General features: G+C 38.6%; 2 protein-coding genes across 2 annotated transcripts; both read right to left on the bottom strand.

Moving 5' to 3' along the window:
- Positions 1-1,322: 1,322 nt before the first annotated feature.
- Positions 1,323-3,451, bottom strand: LOC146138029 (uncharacterized). The gene is made up of 3 exons (XM_083394504.1): positions 3,386-3,451; positions 1,939-3,030; positions 1,323-1,847 (listed from the first exon to the last, which is right to left on the bottom strand). The coding sequence occupies exons 1-3, from the start codon at positions 3,449-3,451 to the stop codon at positions 1,323-1,325; spliced, it is 1,683 nt and encodes a 560-aa protein (XP_083250630.1).
- Positions 3,452-11,080: 7,629 nt separating this feature from the next.
- Positions 11,081-19,380, bottom strand: LOC146138028 (frizzled-10-B-like). Its single transcript, XM_083393612.1, has 9 exons — positions 19,165-19,380; positions 18,782-18,945; positions 18,235-18,616; positions 18,027-18,159; positions 17,657-17,827; positions 17,202-17,432; positions 13,937-14,103; positions 12,071-12,713; positions 11,081-11,815 (listed from the first exon to the last, which is right to left on the bottom strand). Exons 1-9 carry the CDS (start codon positions 19,322-19,324, stop codon positions 11,203-11,205), a joined length of 2,664 nt encoding a protein of 887 aa, XP_083249738.1. The 5' UTR covers positions 19,325-19,380; the 3' UTR covers positions 11,081-11,202.
- Positions 19,381-19,706: the final 326 nt, after the last annotated feature.

Genomic DNA, 19,706 nt, shown 5'->3' with positions numbered 1-19,706 from the left:
AAGCAATCAGGAAAAATGACACAGAACACGACAAATTTAAGAACACTTGGTGGTTTACTTAACTTATTTCAGTAGGCTTCTTTCGTGTTGGTTAGATATCTGGGCAGTGGCTAGCAAGCCACTGCGTGGTAGAGGGTTTTGCGGCCAATATTGCTGCCCAACCACTGGGACAGGAATAGTTTGGAATTCTTCCACGATGTGGATTGCCGTTTGTGTGGCTCCGCACTCACATAGTGGGGAAGAGGCAAGGCCCCATTGAAACATAGAGGAGGCAAAACGGCCGACTCCTGTTATTTAGCGGTTGCGTTTCACATTCGATGTTCTCGACAGCTCTGGGGCGTGGTAGCGAGCCGCGGAGATGGATCCGTGTAGCTTTGTCTTGTTTGTTGACCATTCTTCTTCCCAGGTTTCCTCCTTCCATTCTAACGCAGTTTTGCCATCAAGGATTGTTTTCTTGAATGACTGTGCTGCGGTTACAAAGGAGTGTCGTGACTTCAGTCGCGTCGCCTGCGCACAGCCCGAAATTTTGCTGTGCAGTAGATGGTCAGGGCGCAAGAGTGCCTTTTGGGCCCTTGAGCAAAGGTTGCTCCCTCTCGCCTTATGTTAGTTGGCTCTATCCCTGCTAGCACTGGGAGGTTGTTTACTGGGGTTGCTGTTAGACAGCCAGTGATGGTCCGCAAGCAGTTATTTATTGGCACATCCAGTAGTTTGGTGTGTGCACTCCTGGACCATGCGGCCGCACAGTATTCTGCTGGCGAATATACAAGCGCAAGTGCCGTAGATCGCAAAACTTTAATGTTGGAACCCCACGTTTTGCCAGCGAGTCTCCTAATTAGAGCAGCTCGGGATGAGACCTTGTTCCTCAAACCCTCAAGGTGTTTTCGAAACGTGAGGAAACGATCCAATTTTACTCCAAGGTAGGTGGGGCACGGGTCAAAGGGAAGGTTGGAACCGTTACATAGGATGCGTATCTCCCTGGAGGCTTCCCTGTTGTTTAAGTGGAAGGCGGAAGCGACAGACTTTGTTTCGCTCAACACCAGTCTCCATTTTTCAAGGTATGTTGAGAGTGAACCGAAATCCTTTCGACAGTTTCCCAACTCCGGCTTGACGTAAGTATGGCGATGTCATCTGCGTATGAGTATATTCGGGCAGTGGTTTGGGGAAGATCATACATGTATATGTTAAAGAGCATCGGTGCAAGCACAGAATTCTGTGGGACCCCATTTCTTAGCCGCCTCAAACGACTTTGTTGGCCGTCGCTGGTTCGGAGAATGAAACTCCTGTTAGATACCAGTTCCATGATAAACTGTACCATGCGTTTGTCAGGGACGGTTTTCAGGAGCTTGTAGGTTGGGCCCTGGCCATATGGTGTCATAGGCAGCTGTCAGGTCTAAGAATACAGCGCCTGTTTTGTTGTTGGCTTGGTAACCATCTTCAATATCCTGGGTCAGGAGGGTGACTTGGTCTGATGTGCACCTACCACGCCTGAAGCCTGCTTGCTCTGGTGGTAATTGGGGATCAACGACAGGTTCTAATCGTAAGTGTATGATTCGCTCAAGGATCTTGAAAGGGATGCTTAGCAGGGATATTGGGCGGTAGCTCTTCGCGTCGTCGATTGGCTTGTTTGGCTTGGGTATGGCTATCACAAGGGCTCTTCTCCATATCTTTGGAATTTTTAGACGGTTCATGCACGACGAGAGGAACTTTGCAAGCCAATGGATCGCAGAGTCCCCCATGTGTATGAGGAATTCTGGATGGAGGCGATCGGGGCCAGGTGCTTTACCGGACTTTAGCTTCCGAAGGGCGTTGCGGACATCTTCGGGTGTACACTCGCTAGAGGTTTGCGTCTGCAGTCGGTGATTTCCAAAGCTCTGATAGTTTCTTTACTAGACTTGTCTTGGATTGCCGATGAATTTTGGCATTGCGACCTTTTTTCACCAGACGCGAAGCTATAGCGTTTGTTGTGACAGGACACTTGCCCGGAGTAGCCTTGCCACGGCCCGTGAGTCGACTAATGATGAGCCACGCCTTTCGGCTAGAGTGCGTGAAGTCGATGGATTCTACTGTCTCGATCCAGCGAGCTTGGCGCTTTCGGTCTAGGTGGTCTACCAGGTCATCGGCTGCTGATTTGGTTTCTTCAAAATTGCTGGAGCGTTTAAACTGGCTATACAGGTCCTGGCAGTCCTGGTCCCAGCATGGGACGTACTTATTGCGGAATCCCCGCGGGATTGCCTGTTTTGCCGCGTGTGTCAGCATTCCTGCGAAAGCGTGGTAGGTCTTATTTTGGTCTTGCGAGTCTGGGCTTGGCAAAGTTTTTGCCATATGGTGTGTTGCCTTGTTGTAGAGCAACCAACGTGCCTTTCGGAAATTCCACCGTCTCACAGGTTTGCTTGGGGTGGGTTTTAAAGGACCGGCCATTGATGTTATTGAAACTATGTGCTGTGACCGAGGGAACCGACTGATGACGTGTCGTTCAGGAAGGGCTTGTCCAGTAGACGCTTTAGCAAAAGCAAGGTCTGGATTGCTTCCAGTGCTCCAGCGTCCCGAGGTAAAACTGTCGGGGTCTTTTGGGTCATACAAGAGCGACAGGTTGTTAGTAGATGCCCAGTTGGAAAGGGTTTCTCCATCGCGATTGCTGGCCTGGTACGCCCATTCCGTGTGGTGACAATTAAAGTCACCTACATACAGACAAGGGGCAGGGAGTATGGGTAGCGAATTTATCTCGAGTGCTACAGGTGGCGGCTTGTAGACGTTAACGTAAGAGGTTCCTTGTACTTTAACAGCATGCCATTCAATGTCGCTTTCTTTAGGGAATCTTGCTTTGATGGTGTACTTAAAGCAATTTTTAACAAATGTGGCAATTCCATGTTTCCGGCTAGTGGTATGATCCGCAAGGCGATATTGTTGAATCTTTAGCCTAGCATCTGTATCACAGTGGGTTTCTTGGAGTAGAATCAAGACTGCATCATGTTCTTCGGCCAGTCTTGTGATTACTTCCAGCTTAGCGTTGGTGAGGCCCTCTACATTCAACTAGAGAACCGACATCCTCTCATCTTTGACAATTGTCCGCCCTGAAAAGGGCGCAATGTGGGAGTCGTGGATGTGGTTCGACGTTGAAGCACTTGACGTTTTCATATCTTCGCATAAGTAGCAAGTTTCGTTTCTCAGGATTGTTTCTCAGATTACCTCTGATAGGCTCTGGTACTTACGGGAACGACCACGTGAAGGTACTTGCTTTCATCACGACAAATTTAAGAACACTTGGTGGTTTACTTAACTTATTTCAGTAGGCTAATAAACATTGATAAAAAAATGAGACCTGAAGGCCTATCTCCAAAAATTCATTTAACTTAACTTATAGACCTTATAACTAGGCTTGCCATACGTCCCGGTTTAGCCGGGACAATCCCGGTTTGAAGGCCTTGTCCCGGTGTCCCGCCTGGTTAACCATTTTGTCCCGGATTTTTCAAATTTAAGAAAAAAATTAAAAAATGTAAAACTCTTGAGTAAGGCATTTAGCAATTCTTTCTCAAAATTGCTGAGAGATATCTTTTTGAGGAAGGTAAGCGAGCGCCGTCGCGAACCGGTCACCGTTAAGCAATTTTAATTTTCAAGGATTTTTTTCACGTATGACGCAGTTTGGTGCCGGTATTATTAAGTCTAAACAATTGCTGTTACAACTTCAAGTTTAACGTTTGTTAGTAATTCTGGATCGATAAATGTCGCGAGTTTTCAGCATTACAATCAAATTGAAGTCATAACATACTGATTGCCTTAACAAAAATAAGTTTTAATGTTTCCAACTTAAGACTTATGTTTAAAAACTTCTTGATGTTTGTTATCGCGCAAAATTTAGGTAAAGTTCGCAAAATTTCGCATTTAAAGCGGCAGTTTTAATAGTAACCAATTTTCAGTTTCAAATGAGATTTCACTTACGTTGTAGGTACGCAGTATGGTACCAGGATTACGTATTTGCTGAATATCACGCAATGCGAACAATGGCTGCTATACAACTTAAGGTTTTACGTTAGTGAGTGGTTCCCTATCGATATAGGTCACTGGTTTTCGTTACGTAAATGATGTTTGACGTGCTTAGCCGTTGGGTATTTAGTCATTTTATTTCAAATAAGCACACATTATTTGCAATTTTGTTTCAACAAATGTAAGATTTTAGTTTGCGAAGACTTTTTAGAAGTTTCACAGTCACGCAGATAAATGCGATAAATTATAACACGTCATCCGATTAAATGCTGCTTCCACACAGGGTAGAGAATGTGACTCCACTTGTGGGGAATCATTTAGTTAACCCATTTCAGGCACAATAAGCAAACCATAGTCAAGGGACGACCAACATATATGCTTTATAACAATTAACGATTAGAGAAATTAAAATGTTTTATTTAGAAAAAATTAAAATGTTTACGACTTTACACACTAGTTAGCACTCAAGCCAAACATTACTTTTTAGTAACCTGATAAATTACCTTTTTAAATCATCGGCAATAACACGCACCTCAAGCAAATGACGCAGAATACAACCTAATATGTAATAGTTTTAACAGGCCAGCTTGATGGAATCTTGTATTTTGTTTAACTTATGCTTGAGAATGATTTGGTCAGGGGAATACGAATTTATTATGGACACAGCGCCTTTGCCAACATGTACGGCCTAAAATTGTTGCTGCTTTCACGAGGGCCGCATCCTACTTTAATTGTAGAAAGTATTTACTCAACTCATTTATTCACAATACAGACAATACTTTCGGCTACAATTTAAATTACTTAGACAAACCACCCTTAAAACTAGGGCCCTAAAAAATACCCCCTGACAAAATATAAAACAACCGCAACCCCGTTAAGTTAATTATTTGCACTAAATTCTTTTGTATTAGGTCTACATTAAGTTTATTTGCAGTTTTCAAAATGCGTCCCGGATTTACGTTTCTAAAAAATGGCAAGCCTATACTTATAACGGAAAGTGAGACTACATGTGGCCAGGGCTGCGGAGTCGGACTCGGGACTCGAGTAAGACCGCGTAAAACTACCCGAGTCCCGAGTCCGACGTGCGCATGCGCATTATCAAATTTTAAAACTGTTAAGGCCCGCGGCAAAAAGTTGTAAAAGTGTAATAGGAAATGGTAAAATATTTTTAAACCATATAATGCGGGTGGATCAATTATGAAACCAATATGAGTGGATTGCAGAAAATCCACCTTAATTTAGTTGCGTAAATGAGTAAAATACAGGCTGTAGAGTCAGAGCTGGAAGACTCGACAAATCTTACATTTGGCCGGAGTCAGACTCGGGACTTGGGAGTCGGACTCGGGTGTATTTTTTGGCCAGAGTCGGACTCGGGAGTCGGACTCGGGTTGTTTTTAACCGACTCATGTTGCTTGCAGTTTGCCCCTTCGCACCACAATCGCAGGCCACAGTTGGAACCGGGTCCCATTCGTTTATGAATGACTTTAATCGCCCAATCGACCAAAACCGGAAGCTTTATTATACTGATCCCACTCCTCGTTCCTTTTGATGCCCATCCATTCGACAGCACTAGTGCTGTCACTGTCCTGCAGTAATTTTAGGCAGTCGGCAGTATCAGCTTAAGGTGCGTCGGGTTGGAAGTCTTTGATTGAGGTTACACAAAGGAGCGTCGCGATGGCAGTCTTTTGATTGAGCTTCCGGCCTTGCGATCTTATGGTGGAGTAGATGTTGTTTTATGAGGGAGACCTAAACATAATGTGGTTCCCCTGCGACGAACCTCAGCGGTCTGGATGGATTGCAAGTTGGGGCAGCTAATGATGATGCGCATAGCATTGAGGCACTTGTCAACAGAGCAAATATTTCATTTGGTGGGCAAGAATATTTTAAGGTTGAGTTTGCAGAGGGGCCCGGGGCAGATTAATGTTTTTGTATGGCGGCAAGTCGTGAAGATGACCTTACAAAGCGTAAGAAACTTTCTGTTCTCGGTTGAACTCATAAATGTGCACTGCAAGCGAGCAACAAAGAGGTAGCGCGAAAAAATATCCGATTATATTTGGGTTAAATTGACAAAACGTCTAATACGGAAAGATAGGATATATGTGATGCCGTTAGCACACAATCAAGAATCACGAACTACTTACTCATTTGCATATATCAAGATGATTTTGCCAATTTGTGAGGACCATTGACTCAACAGCTGCATGTTGCCTGCACAGAAATTACGTGAAAAATCACGCTAAACCCGAAAATTACAGTGCGTTACCCTGTTAAATTTCAAGGTGTAGATATGTTACCTGCAATACAATGCAATGGCAATATTCCAAAGATTTTATAGAATTGGCTCAAGCGCGAAAAAATTCGACAGAAATTGAATTTATTAAGAGCTGTGAATCCACGGTACGCTAGCTCATGGACACAAAGAAATGTGTAATAAAAATCCTTTCTGTAAGCCGCCTTAATTTTTATCGTTTATCGAATTTTAGTTTAATTTGTCAAAATTTGAAACTTGAATAGGGTCGTTTTTCTTTGGATGCTGTGTTCATGGGCGATAAAATGCAGTTGTACTAAAAAGATATCCCAAAATTCATTCTGATTTCATGAACCCCAATTATTGTCGAAAATTCCACTGGTGTGTTCAGAACTCTTCTAATTTTTTTTCCTTTTAGCTTGTATTACCTGTGTAGACATTTAATTCAACGTGAGATAACAAAATACACAGCATGGAGAATGAAAACCAATCAGGCGAAGGAATTTACAACAGAGACATATTACGTCACAATCTATAAAGCCGTGTTGATTTAGTCGCTTGAATTTAGCTACAAGCATCAGTGAAAAATGTTGAATGCAAAATAAATGTAGAGATTTTTTTAATTTTTGTATGATATAAGTGCACAAAAGCAAGTTTTACTGCGCTCATTAAAAGGAAAAACACTGTTGTGTACACCCCTGTTCCACAAAGGCAGACTTGGACAACTAGATTTATTTTAGCTTTTCCAAATTAGATTAAAAATTATAGAACTAGATCGTTTTGAGTTTTCTCAAATTAGATTAGAATTAGAATTAGCGAATTCCTAAAAAATTAAATTTCAACTAGAATTTGAACTAGAATCACATTTAATTATTTACAATCAATTTGATTTAATCGCAATTTGTTCTTATAAGAACGCGAACGGTAAATATGTGTGTGCTAATTTTTATGCCTTTTCATGCTTTTTAGACAGTAAAAATTACATACAAGTCGTTCAAACCAAAGAATCCAAATTGAAATTCTGTGTTTTAACTGAGATACTAAAAACACCGTTGGATAAGTAGCATTTTTGATAAAATCCGAATTAGATTGGAACTAGAATTAGAACAAACAAGCAATTCACAAATTAGATTAGAATTAGAATTAGCCGTATTTTGCTCTAATTCAAATAATTATAAAACTAGAATTCTAGTTTAGTAGTCTTGCAAGCTGAATATAATCCGGCGGGTGCTCGGAGATATCTTTTTGAGGAAGGTAAGCGAGCGCCTTCGCAAACCGGTCACCCTTAAGCAATTTTTATATTCAAGGATTTCTTTCACGTATGACGCAGTTTGGTGCCGGTATTATTTGCTTGAATAAGTCTAAACAATTGCTGTTACAACTTCAAGTTTAACGTTTGTTAATAACTCTGGATCGATAAATGTCGCGGGTTTTCATCATTACAAATCAAATTTAAGTCATAACATACTGATTGCCTTAATAGTAATAAGTTTTAATGTTTTCAACTTAAGACTTATATGTTTAATAACTTCTTGATTTAGGTAAAGTTCAAAAAATTTCGCATTCAATGCGGCGGTTTTAATAGTAACCAATTTTCAGTTTCAAACGAGATTTTACCTACGTTGGACGCAGTATAGTACCAGGATTACGTATTTGCTGAATATCACGTAATGCGAACAATGGCTGCTAACAACTGAAGGTTTTACGTTAGTGAGTGTTCCCTATTGATATATGTCAGTAGTTTTCGTTACGTAAAAGATGTTTGACGTGCTTAGTAGTTGGGTATTTCGTCGTTTCATTTCAAATAAGCACACATTATTTGCAATTTGTTTTAACAAAAAGTAAAATTTACGTTTGCGAATACGAACAATTAGATGTTTCACAGCCACACATGTACGGCCTAATATTGTTGCTGCATCTTTCATACTTATTATAAATAAAAATACCGGTATGCTACTGTATTGATTTGAAATTCCTTCAATAGGATATATGTTCAAGCGATAACATTTAGATTTAGAAGTCACATTGCTAACAACGGCAGAGAATAAAAAGTCATAAAAAAATATATGTTTGAAATTCGCATTTCGCATTGTATGATTGAATCAGAGTAACAAGCATTTAATAATCGTCTATTTCTATTCGATATATCTGTAATTGTAACACGTTTTACACAACTAAGGCAATGGTCAAACAAATACATTGCAAAAAAATTGTCGCTGTTCTAATTAGCATATAAAAAGTACAAATTTAACCAGTTTGGCGGGCCGCTTGAACATACGACGACGACGCGTGGCACTATTCATTGTTGCTCGCTAAATTTTTCGTGTGTTAGTCCATTTAACCATCATATCGACTTTTATTTTTCTTACTTGAATGTAATTTTGACTCGCATTACGTCACAACAAAGTTAGTTTTAGACTACTTGTAGGCAACTTTTAACATTGACAAAGTTATTTGATCCTGTTTCCTTAAAATAAATTAATTGTTCTGAGCCACAGCAATTTTTCCCCAGAGCCACACCGTTACAATTTCCACTCAAAGTGTTAAATCTATGTTAATTGTTTGTACACTATGCACGGATCTGTAATGTGGCTTGATAATGATTTGCAAAGCCAAAAAGGTCCAGTAGATCGACGTCATCTTGGAGATGATCTTGAAGACGACTATAACTGAAAATGATACAAGCTCGTATCGAAATCTGTTAACCAAGTTCATGTCGATCTACTCAACCTTTTTGGCTTTGCAATTCATTATTATGCTATGTTAATTGTGCTTTTTTGAAATTCGTTATCCAAATGTAAAAACTACATTGAAATACAATCTCCCACTGGGTTTCAAAATATTTCAACAATTGCATGTAGGCTAATATCAAACTATCAGAATTGTCTCGTTAATCTTTAGGCCGGTATGTTTTGTATTTTGTGTGATATCGAAAATAGCTTAAACAAAATCTTAATGTGCTTAATAACTTTCAACTTTAACAAGTGTGCTTAAATCGAGTTTAAATACAAACCCTTTTATTGTTGTGCCATATAGGGCACACACAAAATTTCATTCGTTATAGTTTTATTTACAGAGCTGATTGTGGAAAACATCAAGTTTTTAGAGTCATAAACTCGACATCTACACAGAAACCACCAGGGACGAAAGTAGAATAATTTTTTCAGCTAAACACAATTTTTTTTTTGATGTCGTGCGCCCTAGGTTCAGTACCGGCTTACTTCTATTATTGGAAACCAGATACAATCGGATGACGTTCAATAAAGGATATAGGTTACTATCTTGTTAAAGTCAAAAACATTTTTTGAATCCGCCCATGAGCTTAATTAAGTTAATCGAAATAGCATTTTTGTGGTGCTTTCAGTTTTATGCGGTAGAACAGGGGCCGGCAACCTTTTTTGCACGGCGGACCGGTTTAAAACTGAAGTTTTGGCGCGGACCGGCCTTGTAAAAACAACAAATGTTCAGTAAAGAAAATTTATTGCAACTTTGTATTACGAACTTTATGCTATTTTGCGCAAGAGATGTTCCCATCTAGGAATTATTCAGCTTACTTAGACCTACGGGCGGCATCCGGCCCGCCAAGCAATTTATTTTAGCTCAGCCCGCGGCTTATTTGAATAAAACTTTTAGACCTTTGCATTTTTTCCTAAATTACAACTGTATACCATTAAATTACACTTATGCAATTATTACCAATTCCTATTCCTACCAGCTTGTCAAAACAATTAAAGCGTTCTTTCAAACGAAGTCACGCTTTGTATAACATACAATAATGTATTTTAAATCCCATTTTTGTCCAGGCCCTACAAGAAACTTTATTTATGTAATATAAAAGCTAAACGAATAAAATATTGGCAATATGAAAAGTACGAACCACAGACTGCATGCCACCTGCAAAGTATAGAATTAACATAGGCTACGTACAAGGCTTGCCAGATTGGCTTTTTTCACAACCAGTTTCACCAATATGGCCTTTTTTAACGTGGATAATGTCAGAAAAATCATTTGGCTTTTTGTTTTTTCTGTCACTTTTATAGTCTAAAACTAAAATTATAGGCATAAACTTGCAAAAACCAATTAATATGCAAACGTTTTTTCAAAACCTTTCTGCTTAAATATCAAAATAATACATCATTATATTATGGGACATTTCTTGTTTGTGTGAATGTATTTTATTGCACTTTAGGGTGAGCACGCTTAAACATAAAAAAACATGATGTTTTAATCAATTTTTCGATACATTGTAAGTACTATATGAGTTAGATTTTGTAATAAAAATAAGCATTTTTAGATGTTGTGAACGTGCTATGTAACTCATATGGCGACAGCATAGTTATTTTGAACCTCACGAGAGCTTGATACTAATTGTGATTTGTTATCAAAGCAAATCAACCACGGAATCTATTTAAACGAAAGTGAGTGTGTTTTAAATATAAAAATATATTTAATTGTTTTTTAATTTTTATCAAGTTCTACGAACAGTTCGCGTTTAAAAATATTTAATCTGGCAACCCTGCTATACGGACCGGTAACAAACTTCTCGCGGACCAGTACCGGTCCGCGGACCGGCGTTTGCCGACCACTGCGGTAGAACACCTGGTTTAAATGGCCAGCACATTTTGATCGTTTTGCCAATATACCCATGTATCGCGAAGAATTTAAAGATGGGTCGCGCAGTGACGATTTAAATCAGCCAATAATTTTTACCGCTCTTTTTCCTTTTATACTCCCTTTTTCGCTAATATTTCAATATAGTCTGAAATGACTTACATGTCTTCCAAAATGACTTAGATGTTCATGTAAATTAGGAATATTTTTGTTTTTATTTTAATTTTATTATGACGCAAAATTAAACGATGTTGACGCAGTACAGTTCCACAAAAGTAACACAAAAATAAAATATTGGAACAGAAAATGTGAACGATATAAATATAAGTTACAAACGTCAGAAGTACGAAATATCTGGGCTTTCATACGTTTCCAGTTGAAGCCGATAAAGTCTGACGTTTGCTGTGAGGCAAAGTCGAATTTAACCAATACGGGTTAACTAAATTTGTATTTAAATCAAGTCCATCACTTCGCGAATTACTGTACATCTGGTAGGACTTTCGGAAGCATAGTTGCTTGTTGTGAGCTGCACCTGAGCCACTGCCGTCACTGTTGCTTATAGAAATTAGTTCGTTCTCGAGTCCCAGTTTGATTTGTGATGAATGACTTGGCACCAAGTCCAAGCAATTTGGTAAGGTAACCGATTGTTGATGGAAAACGTTCATTGCTGGTGACAAAGGCTGCCAGCACATAACCATCTCGTGGTACGCTTGACTTGAATTTTTTGCTGGTATTAGCGGTATTCCGTTTTGCGAGTGTCTGACCAAATGAGGTTGGTGGTTTTCCAAGTGAGGCATCTGATAACCCAATGGTATCTTGTGATGACAGACATCTTCTGGAGCAGTTTTTGTGTCCTCGAGTGCCACTTCGTAAAGACGTTGATTTCCATTTTGGGTTCGTTCATCGATATCTTTGTTTTGTGAGTTCTTACTTTGGTTATCAGCATTTTGTTGATGTTGTACTTTGGCACACCTCCTATTTATACAGAAAGAAAGTAACTAAATATTTGAGTCGTAGTTTAGCCAACACTAGTTCATTATCCTAAGAGTTTTCAGGCCCAGACTGCAAATTTGTGCTAGGTAAAGATGCAGTGCATTAAGGCTAATTTTTCAAAAGTACTATTCTTAACATGTGATCATCATACTTTCGCCCTTTATAAAACCAAAAATATATAACAATGTTTTACCAATTAGTGACTTATGTTTGAAAAAACAATGTCACATGGTTTACCTGAGTATTTGAAAGGTTCGTTTCCAAGATTCCAAAGTTTTAGCACTCCAAACCCACATACCACTTGTTATTCCGGCCACCAGTGACATAAATATTTTAATAGCGAAAATGGGAAGCGATGGAATTGATTCGTCAAGATGGCAATCCAATTTAGCTGCACGAATCCTGTCCCCTAAAGGAGAATCCGCTGCTCTATTAGCGACGGCTAACGACCGTTTGGTGTGGCGACTAGACATGGTTTCATCATGACTTCTACCGACATCGTATTGTGATTTATAGTGTCCACTGCGTGACTCAAATGGGTCTTGATAGGTATTTGTTAAAAACGAGGGATCACCACAAGTTGAGATTTGAGCCTTCTGGATCCAAGTTGCGTAATTCCGATATTGATAAAAGTTTACAGCGACAACGCAAGCCACGGGAACAATGTAAAGGACTGAAAAGAGTCCGATCTTAAACATAAGCTTCTCGAGTTTGAGGGCTGCCTTGTCACTCTGCTGATGCTTGATGACTCTCCGGATCTTAAACAAATACCCGAAACCGAGAATCACTGCAACCGTTCCACTCAACAGGTAAAAGGTCAGCGGGATGATGACGAAATACATAAGCGAGTCAGGTTCTAGGTTTCCAACATAACATATTCCTGCAAACGAAAAAATAAGATGCATGTCAAAACGATGATTCTTATGTATCATATTAACTAATTTAGTTGTATCATATTAACTAAACTAATGAAAGGAGATATGTAATTAACAAACATCAGGTTTGGTCAATGTGTAAAAGGGATAACCTCATATTGTTTTGATACCTGGACAGTGGACGGGGCTCGTATTGAATTCTTTATAATATTTTTTAAAAATTATTCTGGGTAAACAAGTTAAAAATAAACATATGATATATCCGGAAAATATTTTCGTAGGATTAAAATCGTACATCTAGCGACTGTTCTATAACTACTATACTTCAAAAACGGTGTGGCACCGTGAGAAACAATTGTATTTACAGTCTTCGCAAACGGAGCACAGTTAAACAAATTGGGTCAAGAAATTGCAAAACCAACCCCGGTATAAAAAGTCGAGAGCGCTTGGGTCGTCATTCTTAATACAAAGCAGCTTGAGTGCGGCACAACTAGCTTTTCCTTCAAAGCATTGTTCAGTCTACTCGAGTTGAGGACTATAAATCGCAGGACTACAAGCACAGTTTCCGACGTGGTATAATTGGCAACGATTTTTTAATAGAACACAAATTCCGCAGCCATCGCAAAATGATAACTTATCTTTGCCACAATAGTCGATTTAAATACCACAACATTTAAATTTAAAAAAAAACGTATAAAATAAGAGGCTGATTATTCCTAACCAGCTGTAACAAATGAACGAAAAATATCTGTAACATTTCTCAACTTATCATTTCACAGCAAGAAAATTTTAAAATTTTGCCGGGTCAACAAGGTTAAATGTCATAACGGAGCATCGGCCTATATAGCTGCTATATGCGAAACAGTCACAAGTTTTCTATAATCGGATTAAACTGATCCTGGCAGCGACAATTTTACGCCCATCAATCGCAAAAACTTCGACAGATCAACACTGTTCAATGATTATGGCGTATCTATAAAGTTAACGAAACTTTTTATATATCCGAGTCGTATATGCTTTTTCGCATTAGGCAGCGGATATTTTTATCAGGTACTTTTTTATTTTTTTTTTACTCTACACTTTTGAAAAATATATTCAAACAACTGGCTTATGTGATCTCGTGAGAACGCTTAAAATGTTTTTTTTTTCAACGCAGGACAAAACGTACGGGTAATTTGAGAACTTTCTGAGAATATTAAATGGCCAGAATAGCGCGGAAAATAATTACCTGTTAGCTCGTCTCCGTCAACTTTGGCCAATATCAGAGCTGCGATGGTCTGAGCGGCTGGAAGGACCCAGGCTGCCACATGAAAGTGAAAGCTATAGGCTTCGATGGCTTCGTGGCCCCATTTGAATCCAGCAGATAGTAGCCAAGTAAGTGTAAGAACGACCCACCTGCGATAAATCGAACGGAATAAATATTTACTGAAAACGCTTTAGTATCTATAGGAAAACCTATAAAAAATAAACACAAAAAGAGGGATTGCGTTAAACCGAGTATTTGGAGGCCACATAGGAGTTGCACTACATATAGCAGGACAAAATACACACAACATTATACGCAAATTATAGATTCCAATGACAGTATAGGTAGAGATATAGTAATGCATGACGATTTAATTTACCACAAATATTTTGTAGAAATCTTGTATTATAAACTTTATCACGACCAGCAGACAGAGAACAATATATATTTTTATCACGAAAGTAATCAATTTATGAAATCACATCAATCAACCAAGTGTTTTAGTTGTGTTTTACGATTGTTACCGGTGCGGAAAATCGGATTACCTATGTGCTAGTTCGTTAAGCGTTGCCGTCAAAGCTAAGGTGTCACATTGTTACGGACGAACCGGGCAACTGGTGCGCTTAGATTTTAACGTTTGATTATTGTAAAGTAACCACTTTTGATGGTTTTATTCCACTTGATTCTTTCACGGAGCAAACGTTGTTCGTAAACATGTACAATCAATAGCAACGTTCCAAAACAAACCGATGTTGTATCTCTAAAAGTCAATTTACGCACCAGTTGAATCACTTTTAAAGAATATCATTTACTTTGGTTTTGCAGGCCGCATTTATGTTTGCTGACTAAGGGTCTCGGAAGACTGGCATCGTCACGTCAACACTACACAGCGGGCACTTTAAACTTTAAATAGTTGATATGGTACACGGCTTTTTGTAGAGCGGCCATCCAAGTTTAAACACACACAACCATATCACCGTTTGCCTAAATGGCTTCGACAATTAGTTTAGAAAAAAAAAATAGGTATGTCAAAAATATCTAAAGGTGTGGTTCATATGAATGGTACAATAACGAATATGTTGTTTATGTTTAGAAATAAAACAAAAAACAATTAAACCACAAAAGAGTTATATACCACATATATATATCGTGTATATATATATGTTTAACACAGTGGAATTCGCAGAATACGTTTCAAATTGGCCTTAAAAACTACCTTTGCCGAAAACAGATAGTTTTCAAAGGTACTGTCTATTAGCGGATACGTTAGTCTACAGACAACGGCCGTTAATAAGTGTCATGTGACGCCGTTACGTCATACCATTGCATCCTAGTCGGTGATACGCCATGAAAATCAAAAACTGGGTGACCGTGAGTCGAAACTAAGAATCGTTTGTTCGCCCACATTTACTTCCCATTGGCTTGCAATAGAGCGCAACCGATGACTGTTTCTCAAGACGTGGTGTAAAGTTTCGCCAATATTCTTAACCGAATCACTAAATTGAAAGTTTCTCTCACAAAAAGTCAAGGGTTTTTCGCTCAAAAACGGAAAGTTTAACTAGTTTGAATTGTTTCAGTATTTACCAAATTGAACATAACATTTATGAGGCGGTTTAATTTTATTATTAAAGACGGTTATTAAAGACGGTTTGGTCTTGTTTTTCTTTTTTAAAGTTTCAATTTGGATTTACAGAAATAAGGTTGCTATGGCTATAAGACAAAAATAACAACGAACAAAAAGGATAAAAAGTGAGACCTACACCGTCGGTAGCGTATAACGTGGTTCTTGGATTCGTCAAGGGGCCGCTTTATCACGATCCTATTAGAACGGCAACCTAATCCGTTGCGCTAAAGCGGACGCCTTTACAAGGGAGAGCCGTGTGGGGATCAATGAATTGATTTGTCGCGAACGCGATAAACGAATGATAAAACGGCTCGCAGCAACAACACCGATTTGAAAGGAATCTTGTAGTCGAATCTGTGTCAGAAAGGGACAAACCGTCGCTTGCCCCCCTACTGGCCCCGAACGCTTACAATGCCCAGCAATGCTTTGCTATGTTGGTGGATATGCGCGTTCGCTACTGTTTGATGTCGGATCGGATTTATTTCTCGTGCCAAGACAACGATCTGTTTCATAATACACCAATAGGAGTTGTCACTGACATTTAAGCACCTAACACTAAAGTGACATCGGTATTTACATTATAAAACAGTTTACCGTCAATATTATAGTGTATTGGTGTTTGGCGAATTTCAGGTTTGACTCTACCCTTTTATTTTCGCGTCGCACATCAACAGGAACCTAACAAAAATGCTTTCGTCAGGACTGCTTTGCAATGATTAAAAAATTAAGAAGTATTGAACAAATACAAAAATGACCTAAAGTCAGAAACCCGACGACCAGATCAACTATACGTTGGCTTCGTTTATTTATTTTCTCACGCAATGCATTTGTTTTGACAAGCCTTGCGCGATGTTTATATAAGAGCCCTTATGTCGGCACGCACACGTGTTTTTCATTTCGTATAGCTGACTCCTATGGAACTTGTTTTGTGTAGACTGTGAAGTGTTAAATTTGTGGGACAATTTCTATTGTTTTATATTTATTTAAACGATCCTCACGACAAAAGTCGTACTCATGTGCTTAAGCAGGTTCGCTGTGTCCTATAACCAGCTAACATTTAAATTGTTACGTTCATCGAATTAACTTTACAATATCTATACTTTGCGTTTTGCAGTAACGAAGACATTTGTAAAAAACGACAATGTCTAACCGGTCACATTTTAAGTGCAGTATGTGTGCGACAATCGTTTATCGAAAAATTACCGAGTTTTTAAAAACAGTTGTACAAAAGAACGGTTCGAGTGAAATAAATTATATATTACTTGTAATGCGCAGACCAACATCGGTTACACGAAAAAGAGATGATTTTTAGAAGCCCGCGGGGTAATTGTCTGTCTAAATTGCATGAGCTTGCGGTGTCACATTCAAGGCAATTTTAACCGTTTCGGGAACCACATGTTGGGAAAGTGTCATCACCATATCATGGTTTCAAAGGGCCTGAGTATACATTTGGCTTTTGCAAAACCCAAACCTAGTTTATTTAATAATTTTAAGCCATGTGTTGTGAAATACTGTTTGTTACATGTTTAGGCTTTCATTAAATCAATAAAATCGCTCTCTCGTTACAAACTATGGATAAGTCATTCGTAAACAATGAGTATAAAGTGGTAAATCATGTCTTACCACGCAGAAGCCGCCATCCCAAAATAGTAGAGGATGAAAAATACAGCTGTGCATCCCGATCCCCCCAGGCCGCCCTTGACAAGATGGTGAACAAATTCTTCATTGTCCTCGGACAACCTAGAGGCCATGCATCCCAAGGAGGCTGTTGGTCCTCCTGAAGATCTTGCCAAATAGGCCACCGAGTAGATGCAGTAGCAAAATGATAGAAAGATGATAGGGCGCTCGGGATATCTATAAAATAATAGCATCAGGTTTTTCGGACGGTACTAAACATTTATAATAGAAGATAAACAAAATTGAAATCGGTAAAGATTAGGCCTAAATAAGGGTTTTATAGAAAGTGTACATTGATGTAAATATTTTTAGATCGTCTTGATATTAACAAAAAATAATAGATAATGTAAAATGATGGTAAGATATGATAAAAACCAACACATGCCGACGTTTGGTCAAACCTGAATCGCTTTGAGTCTATTGCAAAAGTGCACACGCTGGTTGCGGTAGAAGCGAAGCAGAGAAAAGCGAAAACGGTGAGCAGACAATAAGCAATACCCTTGTCCCTGGAGCTGAATAATACGTCTAGGTTCACGTCACATCGTGGAACACATTCGCCAAGCAAGTCATTTCTGTAAGTTTTTGCATGAGGTTAAGTTTATCTGTTGTTACCTATAGGCCTATAGGATTTGTTTTAGAATAATATAAAAAGATTAACAACTATTATTGTGTCATCCATAAAGTATACACTATATAGGTTTACTTTTCAATTACATGTTCGATTAGCAATTGGTTTAGGTATACGCAATAAACTTTCAACAGACTTCTTACTTTTTAATCCAATGAAATTTGTTAGGATTCGGACATTTAGGAACTGGTATGGTTACTGCATCCACCACCTCATTCCCTGGGTCTTGGGCACCTTCATCACTGCCTTCCGAAATAGTTTTGACGTTTATGTAAACTAAAAAAAATTACAAATGTTGGTTACAAATGTTGTTGGGTATAAACGTTTTTTAAACAATTTAAATAATATTACCGTTATTTTTATATTCGATATAAGTGTCTTCGTTCTCGTCATAAAAATCAAGTTGGTTTTCATTAGAATCGACTTTTGTGTCTTGGTTAGGAATTCCCGGGTATATTTCGGCATCTTTTAAGCTCGGTATTTCACTTTTGCGTGCGGCGCTCTCCACGATCTTTTCTATGTTGGGATTTATTACAACCCTGAGATCTTCTTCCGTATTTGCAAGACTGGGTGTCATGTTGGGAGGTTGCATGCAGAGTCGGTCCTCTTCCCCGTATTCTGGCAGCTGTGAGCAATCAATACTCCATTCCTTTTCGAAAACTTTCATCAAAGGGGCGCACTTGCTTCTTACTTCTTCACACATCAGTCGACACGCTGGTATTCCAACGTTCACCTGTACAAAAACAAGATTTTGCTCATATGTATATTTGTAAATTATTAATATAGGTTTTAAGGACAAAAACTGATACAGGCGAATGGACTTCATGTTCTAAAAGTGTAATTTGTGGTTTGTTTTAAAATGATTTTAAACTGAGCATATTTGTTTGGTTTTCGATACCTTGGGGTCGCACATCGGAAAGTGCAGTGTGCAAATAAAGAATCGAATATGATCGGAACACTGGGAATCCACCAATGGGGCGAATTCTTGAAATCTCGATGATGCTTCCCGCTGACTTTCATGTCCAAAGATGTTCGGAATTGTTGTTGCATTGTAATTAAATCCTAATTTAAAAATACGATGGAATTATAACGTTTCGGGTTTCGTGCTTTGGTGAAAATATTGAATCTAAGCAATGTGGATCAATTCGAAAATTTGATAATTAAATAGTTATAAATATATTCACGCTTTCAATATACATGTACAAACATTGTACATTCTACGATTATTTATTAAGATGAATACGGTAATTTATTTGTTAATATGACGTAAGTGTAGCGTACCTTTGCATGCTTTCTCCTGTATTGGAACACATGTTGGGTACACTTTTCTATGGGGTGCTTCCAGTCTTCCGTAGTTCGCATAACATGTTAAAATCAAACACGACAAGCATAAAACTTGTTGGCAAAGTCTCTTTACAGTTGTTTGGGTAAAGTCAAGCATTTTTACAGATTGTGATACTCGTGCATAACGTACAACCTTACTAGTGTTTATTAGGTGTATCTCTGGACAAAAAATTTTATTCGTTAAACTTCACTTTCGCGCGACATACGAATAAATTAGAAACTTAGAACAAATTTTAACAAATAAAACTATTATTATACCAAAACAAACTGTGCTACCCGAACAAGTGAATCAAGCAATAATTCAAAGACTATATGCGAACAGTTCTGTATTTTATGGCTACTGTCAAGTGCACTGTTGTTAAATGCAACCGCAACGCGAAGGCTTCTGTCTTGGTACAACTAATACTTGATATGTCGGTGACCGCTAAGACATCGACGATAAGAGACTTGCACTTGCATAATTGCTTCTCTCTGTACCG

This window comes from Ascidiella aspersa, chromosome 7 (genome assembly GCF_963924565.1).
Source record: "Ascidiella aspersa chromosome 7, kaAscAspe10.2, whole genome shotgun sequence".
NCBI lineage: Eukaryota > Metazoa > Chordata > Ascidiacea > Phlebobranchia > Ascidiidae > Ascidiella > Ascidiella aspersa.
The sequence above is the reverse complement of the archived record's forward strand: the minus strand, read 5'-3'. Positions and strand labels throughout refer to the sequence as shown.

Excerpts from the sequence above, each read along its gene's own strand:
- LOC146138028 (XM_083393612.1), bottom strand. The coding sequence starts at position 19,324 with ATGCTTGACTTTACCCAAACAACTGTAAAGAGACTTTGCCAACAAGTT. Across the intron at positions 18,946-19,164 it reads ACAGGAGAAAGCATGCAAAG|GATTTAATTACAATGCAACA; the intron begins GTACGCTACACT and ends TTTTTAAATTAG. Across the intron at positions 11,816-12,070 it reads CGAACCTTTCAAATACTCAG|GAGGTGTGCCAAAGTACAAC; the intron begins GTAAACCATGTG and ends CTGTATAAATAG.
- LOC146138029 (XM_083394504.1), bottom strand. The coding sequence starts at position 3,451 with ATGGTTAACCAGGCGGGACACCGGGACAAGGCCTTCAAACCGGGATTG. Across the intron at positions 3,031-3,385 it reads TGTCCCGGCTAAACCGGGAC|TTGAATGTAGAGGGCCTCAC; the intron begins GTATGGCAAGCC and ends TCGGTTCTCTAG. Across the intron at positions 1,848-1,938 it reads ACGCTATAGCTTCGCGTCTG|ACGCAAACCTCTAGCGAGTG; the intron begins GTGAAAAAAGGT and ends CACCGACTGCAG.